The sequence below is a fragment of the Orbicella faveolata genome, unplaced genomic scaffold, assembly GCF_042242905.1.
Source record: "Orbicella faveolata isolate gen_17 unplaced genomic scaffold, um_ofav_v1 contig_2, whole genome shotgun sequence".
In the NCBI taxonomy this organism is placed as follows: Eukaryota; Metazoa; Cnidaria; class Anthozoa; order Scleractinia; family Merulinidae; genus Orbicella; species Orbicella faveolata.
In genome coordinates this window covers 8,744,935-8,755,775 of record NW_028301547.1, presented here as the reverse complement: position 1 = coordinate 8,755,775, position 10,841 = coordinate 8,744,935, and the positions used below count along the sequence as shown (strand labels likewise).

The 10,841-nt window shown below is 42.4% G+C and overlaps 2 protein-coding genes across 2 annotated transcripts; one reads left to right on the top strand and one right to left on the bottom strand.

The window, feature by feature from the left end:
* The first annotated feature begins 363 nt into the window (after positions 1–363).
* On the top strand, positions 364–7,882 carry LOC110043878 (neural cell adhesion molecule 1-A-like). The gene is made up of 4 exons (XM_020749378.2): positions 364–747; positions 2,519–2,600; positions 4,592–4,894; positions 5,410–7,882. Exons 2-4 carry the CDS (start codon positions 2,537–2,539, stop codon positions 5,706–5,708), a joined length of 666 nt encoding a protein of 221 aa, XP_020605037.1. The 5' UTR covers positions 364–747; positions 2,519–2,536; the 3' UTR covers positions 5,709–7,882.
* LOC110043889 (uncharacterized) lies at positions 6,605–10,838 on the bottom strand. The gene has a single exon (XM_020749398.2). It carries the CDS (start codon positions 10,537–10,539, stop codon positions 7,225–7,227), a length of 3,315 nt encoding a protein of 1,104 aa, XP_020605057.1. The 5' UTR covers positions 10,540–10,838; the 3' UTR covers positions 6,605–7,224.
* Positions 10,839–10,841: the final 3 nt, after the last annotated feature.

Below are 10,841 nucleotides of genomic sequence, written 5' to 3'. Positions count from 1 at the left end.
GACCATTAGCATTTCATTATTTGCTCCAAGAAGGGCTTCTCCCTGGCGATTAGCTCCGGCTTAAATTTTCGGATTACGGGCAGTTTTAACTCCCCGCCCACACTACGCCAGAAAAATTTCAAAACGGCGTTTTCACCCTGAAACCGCATCAAATGTTTTCCGTCCACACTACGCCAGAGAAATTTGACAACGCAGCAACCGGTCATTTTGGATTTGTGCTTGAGGAAAACTCGGGTAGGGAAATCACTTTATTATTATCGCGATTTCATTGTTTTCGAAAAGCTCCGTTTTCATAATGTTTTCCGTCCACACTAAAACGCAAAGCCGGCGTTTTCAAATTCCTCCGGTTTGAAGAACGTTTTCGAGAAGCTCCGTTTTCGTGACGGAGTGTGGACGGTGGGGCTAGCCGTAGAAATAAAACTACGTTTTCAAATTCCTTCGGTGTAGTGTGGACCGGGCCTAAGTTGAAACACTTTCTCGCACGCTATTGGTTAAAATAACGTACCCACTTTTCACCTTAACTGAACGGGAGGGAAGCCACGAGAAGCTCATGAGACTCATAACGATTTGCATTTTTTTCATCAGCCAAGGGCTTTCTGTTAGAAAAACTTGAACCTTCCTGTTCACATATTTGTTTAAACGTCCACATTAGCATACTTTGCAGAGTGACAAGTGACCTGAACATGATCAAACAACGGGGTTATTTCCAAGTCTGGCAGCAGTGAGGACTTTTTCAGGACGCTTTTTGTAAGTATTTATAAATGAAAAGTGATCAAATTTTCTAGCAAACTGGATGAACACATGCTCATTTGAAATCTTAAGCGTGACCTTTTCGAACCTTCATCTATGTACATCGGCGTCTAGCGAGGCGACGTATTTTAATATATTTGGCGCCTAGATGACGATCTGAGACAATTAATATTCAGAACGCGAAATGAATGATCAAACTTAGCGAGGCAGTGCAAAATTAAACCGAGCGATGCCTCTGTCCATTTTAAATAGCCTACATTGTATCAAGGCAACTTCCCAACGAAAGTTCGAAACGAAGTCGTACATCGTATATTCATGCAGGTGCTTTGTGTAAAAAAACTCTAACCCAATTCAGATTGCGATTGTCCACGTTTTATAGCTCAGTGATGGAAATTTTCAAGTAAATCCTTTGTTTCCATAGATAAGACTATTAAAATTTCAAACTATATCTCAGGAATTTTAACTGCTAGCGAGAATACTCTTTCTTGCCTAAATAAATAGATCGACTTTCAGCCGCAAGAACAGCCACAAAGCAATATGCAGATTCGAGACAAAACAAGGCTGCATTTTGTTAGTCTTCTATTTTTGAAATTTGACTTATTCGTATCAGCTAACCAAGTAAATTTGACATTTCATTAAAATGCGGATCTATACTTAACTTGAACTACGAATGTTTAGTTTTGCCATCAGTTGCTATTTTTCCGGTAAGCAGACTGTGAAAGAAACGTTTGAACTAAAAAGCGGCCGGGCAATTTTCTTTTATTTCTGAAATCAGGCTACTATAGCTAGTGTAGTAAATCTCATTATGACTGGCTTTAAATTATCAGTTGGAAATGAATGTGGTTCTAGTTTGAAATTTAAGACTTGACGATTTTGGTATTACACGGCTTGAGTGCAGCTGAAAAATTCAACAAATGGTGACTTTACAGTTGAATCGTTTAAGCGGTTCCTTTGGCATAACAGCGTTGTGTCGAGTGAACTAATGGTACGCAAAAGTGACAGCTATTGTAGCTTATCGTAGGTTTCCTAAATTAAAAATGCTAATTTCTTAACTTTCCCTTCATCAGATCAACTCATTGCATTTTTCATTTCACAGAATCAATTGAGCCCGCGGTCCCGTACGTTGTTGCTATGCAACGTGCCATACGTAGCTGATGAGGGCTCGTTCTAGGTCGTTTTAATGCTATATTTCCTTCATTTTCTTTTTGAAATAAAAGCATTCTGGATTTATTTTCTGGAAAAAAAATATAATTTCCTGTAATCTTCCCTTTTTGTAACCTTATTACTTCACAGGCTCGGCTTGGCTTGCACGTAGCCTGCGAGCAGGCTCACCTTTGAGTCACACGTGCGAGCGGCGAAGAGCAAAGTGATCCGGCGGGAAGGAGTCTGTGCACACGGAAATAAAACGCAAATAATTATGATCTAACTTGTAAAATCAAAACAAAGCTCTAACACCCTTGTACTGGCAAGGTTTCGTGGCCACCTCAACTTGAGTTTGTACGGTTGTCTTTTGCGTCAGGAAATAGAACCAGAAGAACTCGCGCTCCAGACTTTCATGCACTCCTCACCCTCTCGAACCGGGAACGACTTCTAATGCTAGCTCAAGGGAGACTAAATTCGAGACAAAAGTGGGGAGGAACTTTAACAACCTCGCACCAACAAGCAATGTTTAATTTAGTTAACTCTCATTCTTTGAGCACATCTGTCACTCAAGCATTTCTCTATATATTTTCGCACTAAATTCATGTTTGGTTGGAACATTGTCTAGGTCTGCGATTGCCTCAATATGTTTACAGCAGCAAAAGTTTCCATCACCGTGATGCTATTGGTAATAACCACTTGTAACACTAGTAAGTAGCTGTAAATGTACTCTTTAATTTCAATTCCTTTGTCTTTGAATAAACAGCAGCTCCAATTAGCTCTAGTTACTGCACACGAATTTAACTTCGCACATCATTATATTTCTTAGTTGCACTCGAACCTCTATTAAGCGGCTGCTCTCGGGGACGAGACAACTGGCCGCTTAATATAGAGGTGGCCGTTGAATAGAAGTTTTCAGTATTACAGTGTATAGCTGACAATTTTTCCGGGACTTTGGCCGCTGACCGCCATATAAAGGTTGGCCGCTTAATAGGGGCCGCTTAATAGAGGTTCGACTGTATGTGACTAACATTTCTTTTCTATTGTTTTCTGTATTTTCTTTGTCTCTGTTACCAAAATTGTGCGAAAAACGGTTTGATTTGATTTGATTTGTATATATAAACAATAGCCTCCATTTGGCGCGAAAATATGCTCGGACATTTGAGCGCGAACATTCTTATCTGTTCCGAGAATTGAACAGTTTCCCGAGAGTGAAGCTCGAGGTAAACTGTGAGCTTCGACGAACAGATAATGTCCAAGGACAAATATCCGAGCATATTTTCACGCTAAATGGAGGCTATTCAAGCCTTTTTCACAAAGTGCGCAGTTTTGTAAATTGAGGAATATCACTCGGATATTCCCCAGTTTTAGCTGAGGAATATTCAGTCACTTGACGCGTTAAGGGACTGTGCAATAATTACCTGGAGGGGAGGGGGTTGTAAAACTAGGGGGGGCATAGGAGAAAATGACAACAAGAGAGAAGGGGGGCTGGATGTAAAATTTAATACATACAGGGGGGGCATTACTTTTTCATCCCTTTTTGCAACCTGGAAAAGTAGTGGAAGAGTTATTAGAGTTCAAACATAAATACTAACATTGGAATAAAAGTGGCAAATTTATCAACTCTAAGGTGATGACTCTTCAACTGACTCTTCGACATACGTCGAAGAGTCATTTGAAGTGATGTTTGTACCGGAGGAAGAACTCCAACAAGTAAACTAGGTATGACGGAATCAATGGGAGGGGACTTTTTTCAAGGGGGGGGGGGGATAGTCTTAATATTATCATTATGTGAGGGAGGGTTGAAGTTAATTTTTACTTAATGAGATGGGGTATGACTTAGTTTTGGGGCATATTTCAACCATTTCCCAGCCCCCCCCCCCCCCCCCACCCAGGTAATTATTGCACAGTCCCTAAAACCAATAGCTCGCGAGCAAGAACATTCGATGGATTATCATTAACAATTATTTACCGAAGTGGAGGTGAATAGTAATCACCTCGGAGTTAGCCAATCAGAGTGGGCGAAAAGCACTATTCACTTGTGTGGTATATACTAAAGTAGGATATTTTTGCATATAGCTGAGGTGGCTATGGGAAGAAAACTGAACGTTCACCGTAAACCAGGGGTTAGAGTTATCGATTGCAGATTCGTCTCAACATTATTTAAAAAGTTATGGAGTTTCAAGTTCATATATTTAATATGGCAATGTACGGAGTTGTAAAGGGGTTTATCAGCACAAAGTATCTTAGTTCTGTTTAATGCTCATTGCCTTGCCGCATATCGTTTGCACAAAGAAATTTGACATTAATATCAAAGGTGGTAATAACAAAATGGCTATAGTACATTGGCCACAACTAAGTCACTTTTATCGTTTTGTAATTTTAAACAGTCCAGCACAATTACCACTTTTGATAGCATCATGACGTCACAACATGGTGCCTGTACAGAACTCGGCGAATTTTTGGAGAGGGTTCGCTTTGTTCGTGAATTATGTTTTTTTTCGCGAAATATACCCAAAATTCCTGGTGACGAAGGAGAGTGAACAAGGCATGAACTTCATATGAGCTTAAGATGGCGACCGTTTGCGGACGATCGACGTATGTGCTAAAGAACTGATAAATGACCTACGCGTCCATTCTGTATCTCTGTGCTAGTCGTATTTTAGATAAATTCCAAACAGCAGACTGCTTCACCTTTTAGGTGCTGAGGTCAGCCTCCCGTTCAGAAGAATCACCGCACAGCAGTTTCGAACCAGAAGGATCAAATGCAATGTCACAAGAGAGACCTTTCTTGCCTGGGAAACGCCCTCTAGGGAAGCCAGTCTTGGACAACCAGCTATTGAGAGCAGAAATATTACACTGGAACAGAGCTCTGGACGACTAAGCGTCGAAAGGACTGGAAACGACTACATTTTGATAATTCGAGACGTGATAGTCAGAGATGGTGGAAAATACTACTGCAAAGGATCTAGGCAATCAGAGAGCTTCACTCTTGACGTCGACTGTAAGTGGAAGATATTAAGCCATCGCAGCGATAGCGAAAGATGGACGGCCTGCTAAACAGTTAGATTATGAGCTCGATATTTCTAACGCAGGCGAATGATGAAGCTCAAGGCCAAATCAACCATCACCTCATAGAAACTGAGAGCGAATAATCTGATACTTATAGTAGAATTCTGACTAAATTTCCTTCAAAAAGTGACTTTTAATTATTTATTCCTCATGTCAAGGGACTGGCTCTTCTAAATTATATATTTTTTACCTACACGAAGGGAAAGCAATCAAAGTGATTCCTGGTACATTGGATCCAATTACAGTGGAAACTCCATTTAACGAACCTCTACATTACGAAATCCTCGGTATAAAAAACGATATTCTTCGCCCCAGGAATAGTAAATATATGGTAAAGAACAGCGATATAACAAAACCTCGTTATAGCGAACGTCAGTTGCCATGCCGTCTTTTGGCTAGTCGTTATATCGAGGTTGCACTTTAAAGTATTTGTCATCTTTTTTTCAGTTGTAAGTCATGGTGTGAAGACACCACAACAGCTGAAACTCGGCGAGATTGGAGTGATTGAACTGGGGGTATCCGCTTACCCCCCGCTGAAATACGAATGGCGGAAAGGTGGTCAGCCCATGACTCTCCCCATGGAAGGAAAGTCTGTTGATCTCTACAGTGGCTCTGTAACAATCGCTAGGGTGGAGAGAGGCGACCAAGGAAGCTACTCGTGCACAGTGGTCTGGAAAGCGGGCAGACCCAGAGAAACAGAGGACACTGTCGAAATTCAAGTTCTTGTTGTTGGTAAGTTAAGCTAGACCTTCTCAACATAGCTGTAAGTGAGATTGTACCGGAAGGCGACCTTCAGCCGCGGCCTCCGATTCTTCAGTTTTCTCACTAAAACAGAGGACCCCTAAAGGCTGTTTACAAGGAGGGAGGGTTACCCTAGCAAGCGGGTTAACCTTAGCTGGAGGGCAAAATATAACCCGGGTTTACAAGGAAATTTCACAGGTAGGGTAACCCTACATCCCGCGGGACAACTTAGTGCGCAGTTACACTCAAAGGATCTAGAAACAATTATAAAGTTAACCCGGAGAGGCGGGTTAACCTTACCTGGAGTGTTTACAATGGTAAAAGCTATCCCGCCTGCCAGGGTAACCCTAGGCACGCAGATAGAGTAACCCGCCTACCCGGGTAACCCTAGCTGCCTTGTAAACACGACGAAATAAAAAGAGGAAATGTCTGAGTGCTAGGGTAACCCGCTTGCTAGGGTAACCCTCTCTCCTTGTAAACAGGCCCTAAATCCTTCCGTCAGGCAAGATAACAGAGGGCATTCCTTTCGGGTAATTTCAACGGCCAATCAATGTTACTAACAATCAATGCAGCGTTTCTCCCCAAAGATATCCGAACTTCATTTCAAGATGGCGGATGGACACTAGCCTGAAGGGGGTGTTGCTTCCGAATTCATGGATCGCAACGAAGTTCCTCGGAACGTCTCACAGGATTGGCTGAGAAAATGCTATATGAGCAATAGTAACAATGGACCCTAGGCTTAAAACAATAGAGCTTCGTGCTAACAAGATCCAATGAAATCAGAGGCTCTAAAGAGCTTCATGACAACAAAAATTAATCTGTACCTAACTTAATTTCCAGGAGCAAATGATGCTCAAGGCGACGGTTTCGTTTATTACTTCTGAACGAATGCCACACAACGTCCGTGAAACGTGTTAACTTATTTTATTTTATTTATTTAGCAGTAGGACGGGGGAACGGAAGCTTCACCTGCAGCAAAAAATAATTTATTGAATACTCTAGAGTCATGACATTGGTTTTAATCTAGTGCTTTTTAAATTCCAGTGACTGAATTAAGCGATACTTCAGGATAAGATATAACAATGCGTATCTTAAAGGTATTTGCTAAAGATTCATTTAAACCCTCAGCTATAAAAGAAATTCTGTTTTTTTGAAAGAATTCGTTGTATCGCTAATATGACCTGTAATTACTGAATCGAGGGCTTTACTAATCAAAATAAATTCGAAACGCTAAGCGTCAGTGATCCAAAATGACATCTATGCCGGGCTACAAATAGTACAAAATAACGTATTGTCAAACGCGTAGCAACAATGGTAAAAAGGGTCACCAAATTCGTTTGGCTGGGGCAATTTGGTGGGGCATGCAAACCTTGGTGACCAATAAAAACGAAAGGTCTGATGGCAAAAATGGTTCTTATCCGGAAAGACACTGCTTACTGGGAAAACGTTTGACGTAGTGTCTACAAACAGGAAGTTTCAAGATTGAGCCGTTTTCCTGTTGGTTCTACGAGAACCCTTCGTTTAGAAGGCATTAACGTATCGTACTTGGAGCTTCGAAGCCTTGGTGGCAGCCACTTGTGGCCTTCCTAGACTTATGCAAAGACGATGTAGATTGCAGCTTGAGTTTCTCAAGGCATGGGCCAGCATTTTCACACCAACATCCGTTATTGGGTTGTTGGCCAGGGACAAAACCTTCAGGTTGATTTGCTGAGTAGGCAATGCTTGCAGCAAACTCTTAACACCCTTGTCAGTTACTAGATTGTAGCCAAGGTAGAGTTCTTGTAGGTTGCAAGACTTGTGTGCCAGAGCCTTTTCCACAAACATGATTCCGTCGTCAGTGATCTCGTTGGAACTTGCGAACAAGACCCTTAGATTGCAATCTGCCGTGCAAAGTGATTCGCAGAGATCTTGCATGCCGAAGTCTAGAATTTTGTTCTTCTGAAGGTACAGTCGTTTGACATTACAAACTGGACTTCTGAGAGCCCTGCTCAGGTGGAAAACACCGTTGTGGGTTATTCCATTGGAACTCAAGTCTAAAGTGTGAATTCTGCTGCTTCCGCTGCAAAGGGCTTCACTGAAATATTCCACACCCAGATCGCCGATTCTGTTGTTGCCAAGATGGAGTTCTTCCAAATGGCACCAGTCGTTGAAGAGCAAACACGCAAGGTATCTCGCCCCCTCGCTTGAGATGTCGTTGCCTCTCAGCCCGAGAATCTTTATTCCAAGAAAAGAGTGGCTTGCGCTTATTTCCAGGAACGACAGCATAGCGTCCTCTGTGATACCTGAGCTTGTCAGATTAACTTGGTCCAACTTGCAGGACTCCTCGCAGATGGAGGTGGCCACCTGACGGAACCCGTCGTCTTCCATAGCATTGCTCTCGAAGATGACCCTCTTTACATTGCTCCCAATGGCCTCTTTCAAGCAGTAAAGAATCGCTTGTGTTTCCAGTGGGTCCGTGCCAATTTCTGTGAAGACGATAGGCTTTGACGATATGGAAGAGGTTGCTTCTCTTGCGAAAGGATGGCCCAGTTTAGTCCCGTTTTCGAAGAGGCATTTGCAGAGAAAAATGATTGCTTGGTTATCGATCACTGGTTCGTGGACAAAGCTGTTCACTTTGATAGCTTCAGTTAAGTGCTGCATCAAGCACACAAAAAGGCCCCTGCCTTCCTTTCCATCTTTACATAACCCAGCCACGAATTGCAAAGTAGCGCAGTGATTCTCGTTGGCTTTTTCCAGAAAATCCCGCAAATCGCCTATAGAGGAAGACTGAACAATTCTTCTGGCGGCAAGATACTCTTGGACTGAAAGGCAACTGAAGCAATATACGTCCGCTTGTCTGAGTAGATTGCCTCGTGAGCGACATAAAAGGCCAGCTTCCTCAAGAAAGTCAGCCTCGAATGCACTAAGTTCAACATGGGAGAGATCCTCTTTTCTAAAGACATACCTTTCGTTCATTATTCCTTCAAAAGCGAGACACGAGAGCTTTTCGAAGACTTCTAGAGAGTTCTTTGAGAAAATAACGTGATCCGATGGGAATGTCTTGTGTTCACTTTGGTCGGATTCTGCGTTTGTTGCTGTGTCAATTGATCTCCCGAAGATTTCTGTTGTCGAGGAGGGTAACTCGAGAGATTGGACTTCTTGTGACGTTCTCGTTGAGGCCACGAAGTCTAAGTACAAACAAAGTAGATGGCAGTTTTCAGGTAAACGGCAAAGAACTTGAAGATTCGGTTCGCTGGAAATGCGATTTCTCACTGTGGCGATAAGCTCTTTATTGTGCTGGAAAAACTCTTGGATGTAGATCTTGAGCTCCTCTGGCTTAAAGCAACCAAGCTCTACATACCGGTCAAATGCCACCATTTCTACTATCTCCGATAGCAAGGGTGTTGGTCGCGAGGTGACAATGATAGTTGATTCCGGTAAAAGTTCTCCGGAAAGAAGCTTTAAGACGATAGAAGACACGGTCATTTTCTCTTCATTTCCTCCCGTGCAGGTGTGCTGTACGAACGACTTTACAGTCCACTCGTTGAGGCCATCAAAAACAAGGAGGACCTCTTCTGGATTTGACGCAATCTTCCGGTACACAATGTCCCCCAGTCTCGAACAAAAAGCCGAGTGATTAAGAAAGTCTTGTAAAGTAATGAGATTATCGATAAAAGCGAGTTCTTTGAAATTGAAAATGAAAACAAAATTAAGATTGCAAAATCCGCTTTCTGCAGTATTGAATTGCTCCACAAGCTGCAATGTGAGCTCCGTTTTTCCAATTCCCGCTGCCCCGGTTACAAGGATTCTCTTCGGTGTCGCCGAGTCTCTATTCGGTTTTAACAAGTCCTCAAGCGAACGAACTGGGATTTTTTTAGTTCTGCTGTAAGTTCTGAATAATTCTTGCTTGTGTTTCTGTTTCTTAACTCCTCTATATTTCAGTTTCTGCTGAGAGATGAATAAATTACAAGGGATACTGTGTACTGTTGCATTACTAGACTTCATCAGTGGTAGTTGGACTGTTGGCCTCTTTTTATCGCGTATCTTTTCCCTTTGTTTTTCCAAGAACAATTCCTTCTCTATCAGCATATTAGTGGACTCTGTCACGCTATTGTGCCGTAACAAAAGCGTGCAGAAATAATAGTCTGAGATTCGCTCGAAGGCGCTCGTTTCTTGCCAAGTATAGACGAGTTCAGTCAAATTCAGAGTGCCAGAAAATGTCGCAAAGGTCAACAAAGCTATATTAAAGATTGATGATTCGAAAGCTTGATCAGCGTAGCATATAACTGCAGTAGCGAACGAGATTGCGTCGAAAGGTAGATATTCCCTCTCCGTGGGTAAGACAATTGAGTGCGCGAGGCAGTTGTAAACAATAAAGATCACGGCACACATCAACCTCAGGCCGAGTTGAATAGAGTGAGCTTTAAACACAGCAGTCGAACCCTTCAACTCGGCTAGAATTTTGCCACGCTGTTTTGTCGTCCTAAGCTTGAGCCACGAATTAAATCGATCGGAGACAAAGGACATGTAGAAATGGACGATTATTAGATTCAGTAAAACGAAAATTACAAACATTCCCTGCGAAACGCCGCTGTATTTGTTCGTGTAGTCTTGGAAGAACTGAAATGTAAGGTCCTCTCGTTCGCTCACAGCGCTATCGACATCTCCATCCTTTACTCCACAACGAAATTCAGAACTAAAATGATCTTGCTCCCGCTGCCACAAGATCGCCTGCAACGTGGGTATCACAAGAAGCGCGGCTGTCAAAATTCCGCGTTGAAATTTTCCTAAGCGAGTTAGGCTTGGCGACTCGAAGGTTTTTGGCAGAGGAATCCTTAGATCCTTGAAAATCTCCATTTTGTCGACCAAAACCACTAGCTTGGCTGTCCATAGCTGCTCAAACGCTTTCGAACTGAGGACATTTCGTTATCGATGGTCGAATCGAATGGATGAACAATCTGCCTGTGCCGATCCCCATGATTACGGTAGTGGCGCTGTATTGAAGACACCCGCGTAAATATTTATGCCCGATGAGAGCAGGTGAAAACAGATCTAAAATGAAGTTTGTCACACCACCTGTTAAATGCTAGTTTGATGTCGGCGAACAATGGCAATGTAATATCTTGATGCTCCGCAAAAAATATTCACAAGTAATCGAT

What these genes read in the sequence shown, in the direction of transcription:
- LOC110043878 (XM_020749378.2), top strand. Translation starts at nt 2,537, where the DNA reads ATGTTTACAGCAGCAAAAGTTTCCATCACCGTGATGCTATTGGTAATA. An exon ending in AATAACCACTTGTAACACTA is followed by an intron (nt 2,601 to 4,591) that starts GTAAGTAGCTGT and finishes TTCACCTTTTAG; the next exon opens with GTGCTGAGGTCAGCCTCCCG. An exon ending in CTTCACTCTTGACGTCGACT is followed by an intron (nt 4,895 to 5,409) that starts GTAAGTGGAAGA and finishes TCTTTTTTTCAG; the next exon opens with TTGTAAGTCATGGTGTGAAG.
- LOC110043889 (XM_020749398.2), bottom strand. Translation starts at nt 10,539, where the DNA reads ATGGAGATTTTCAAGGATCTAAGGATTCCTCTGCCAAAAACCTTCGAG.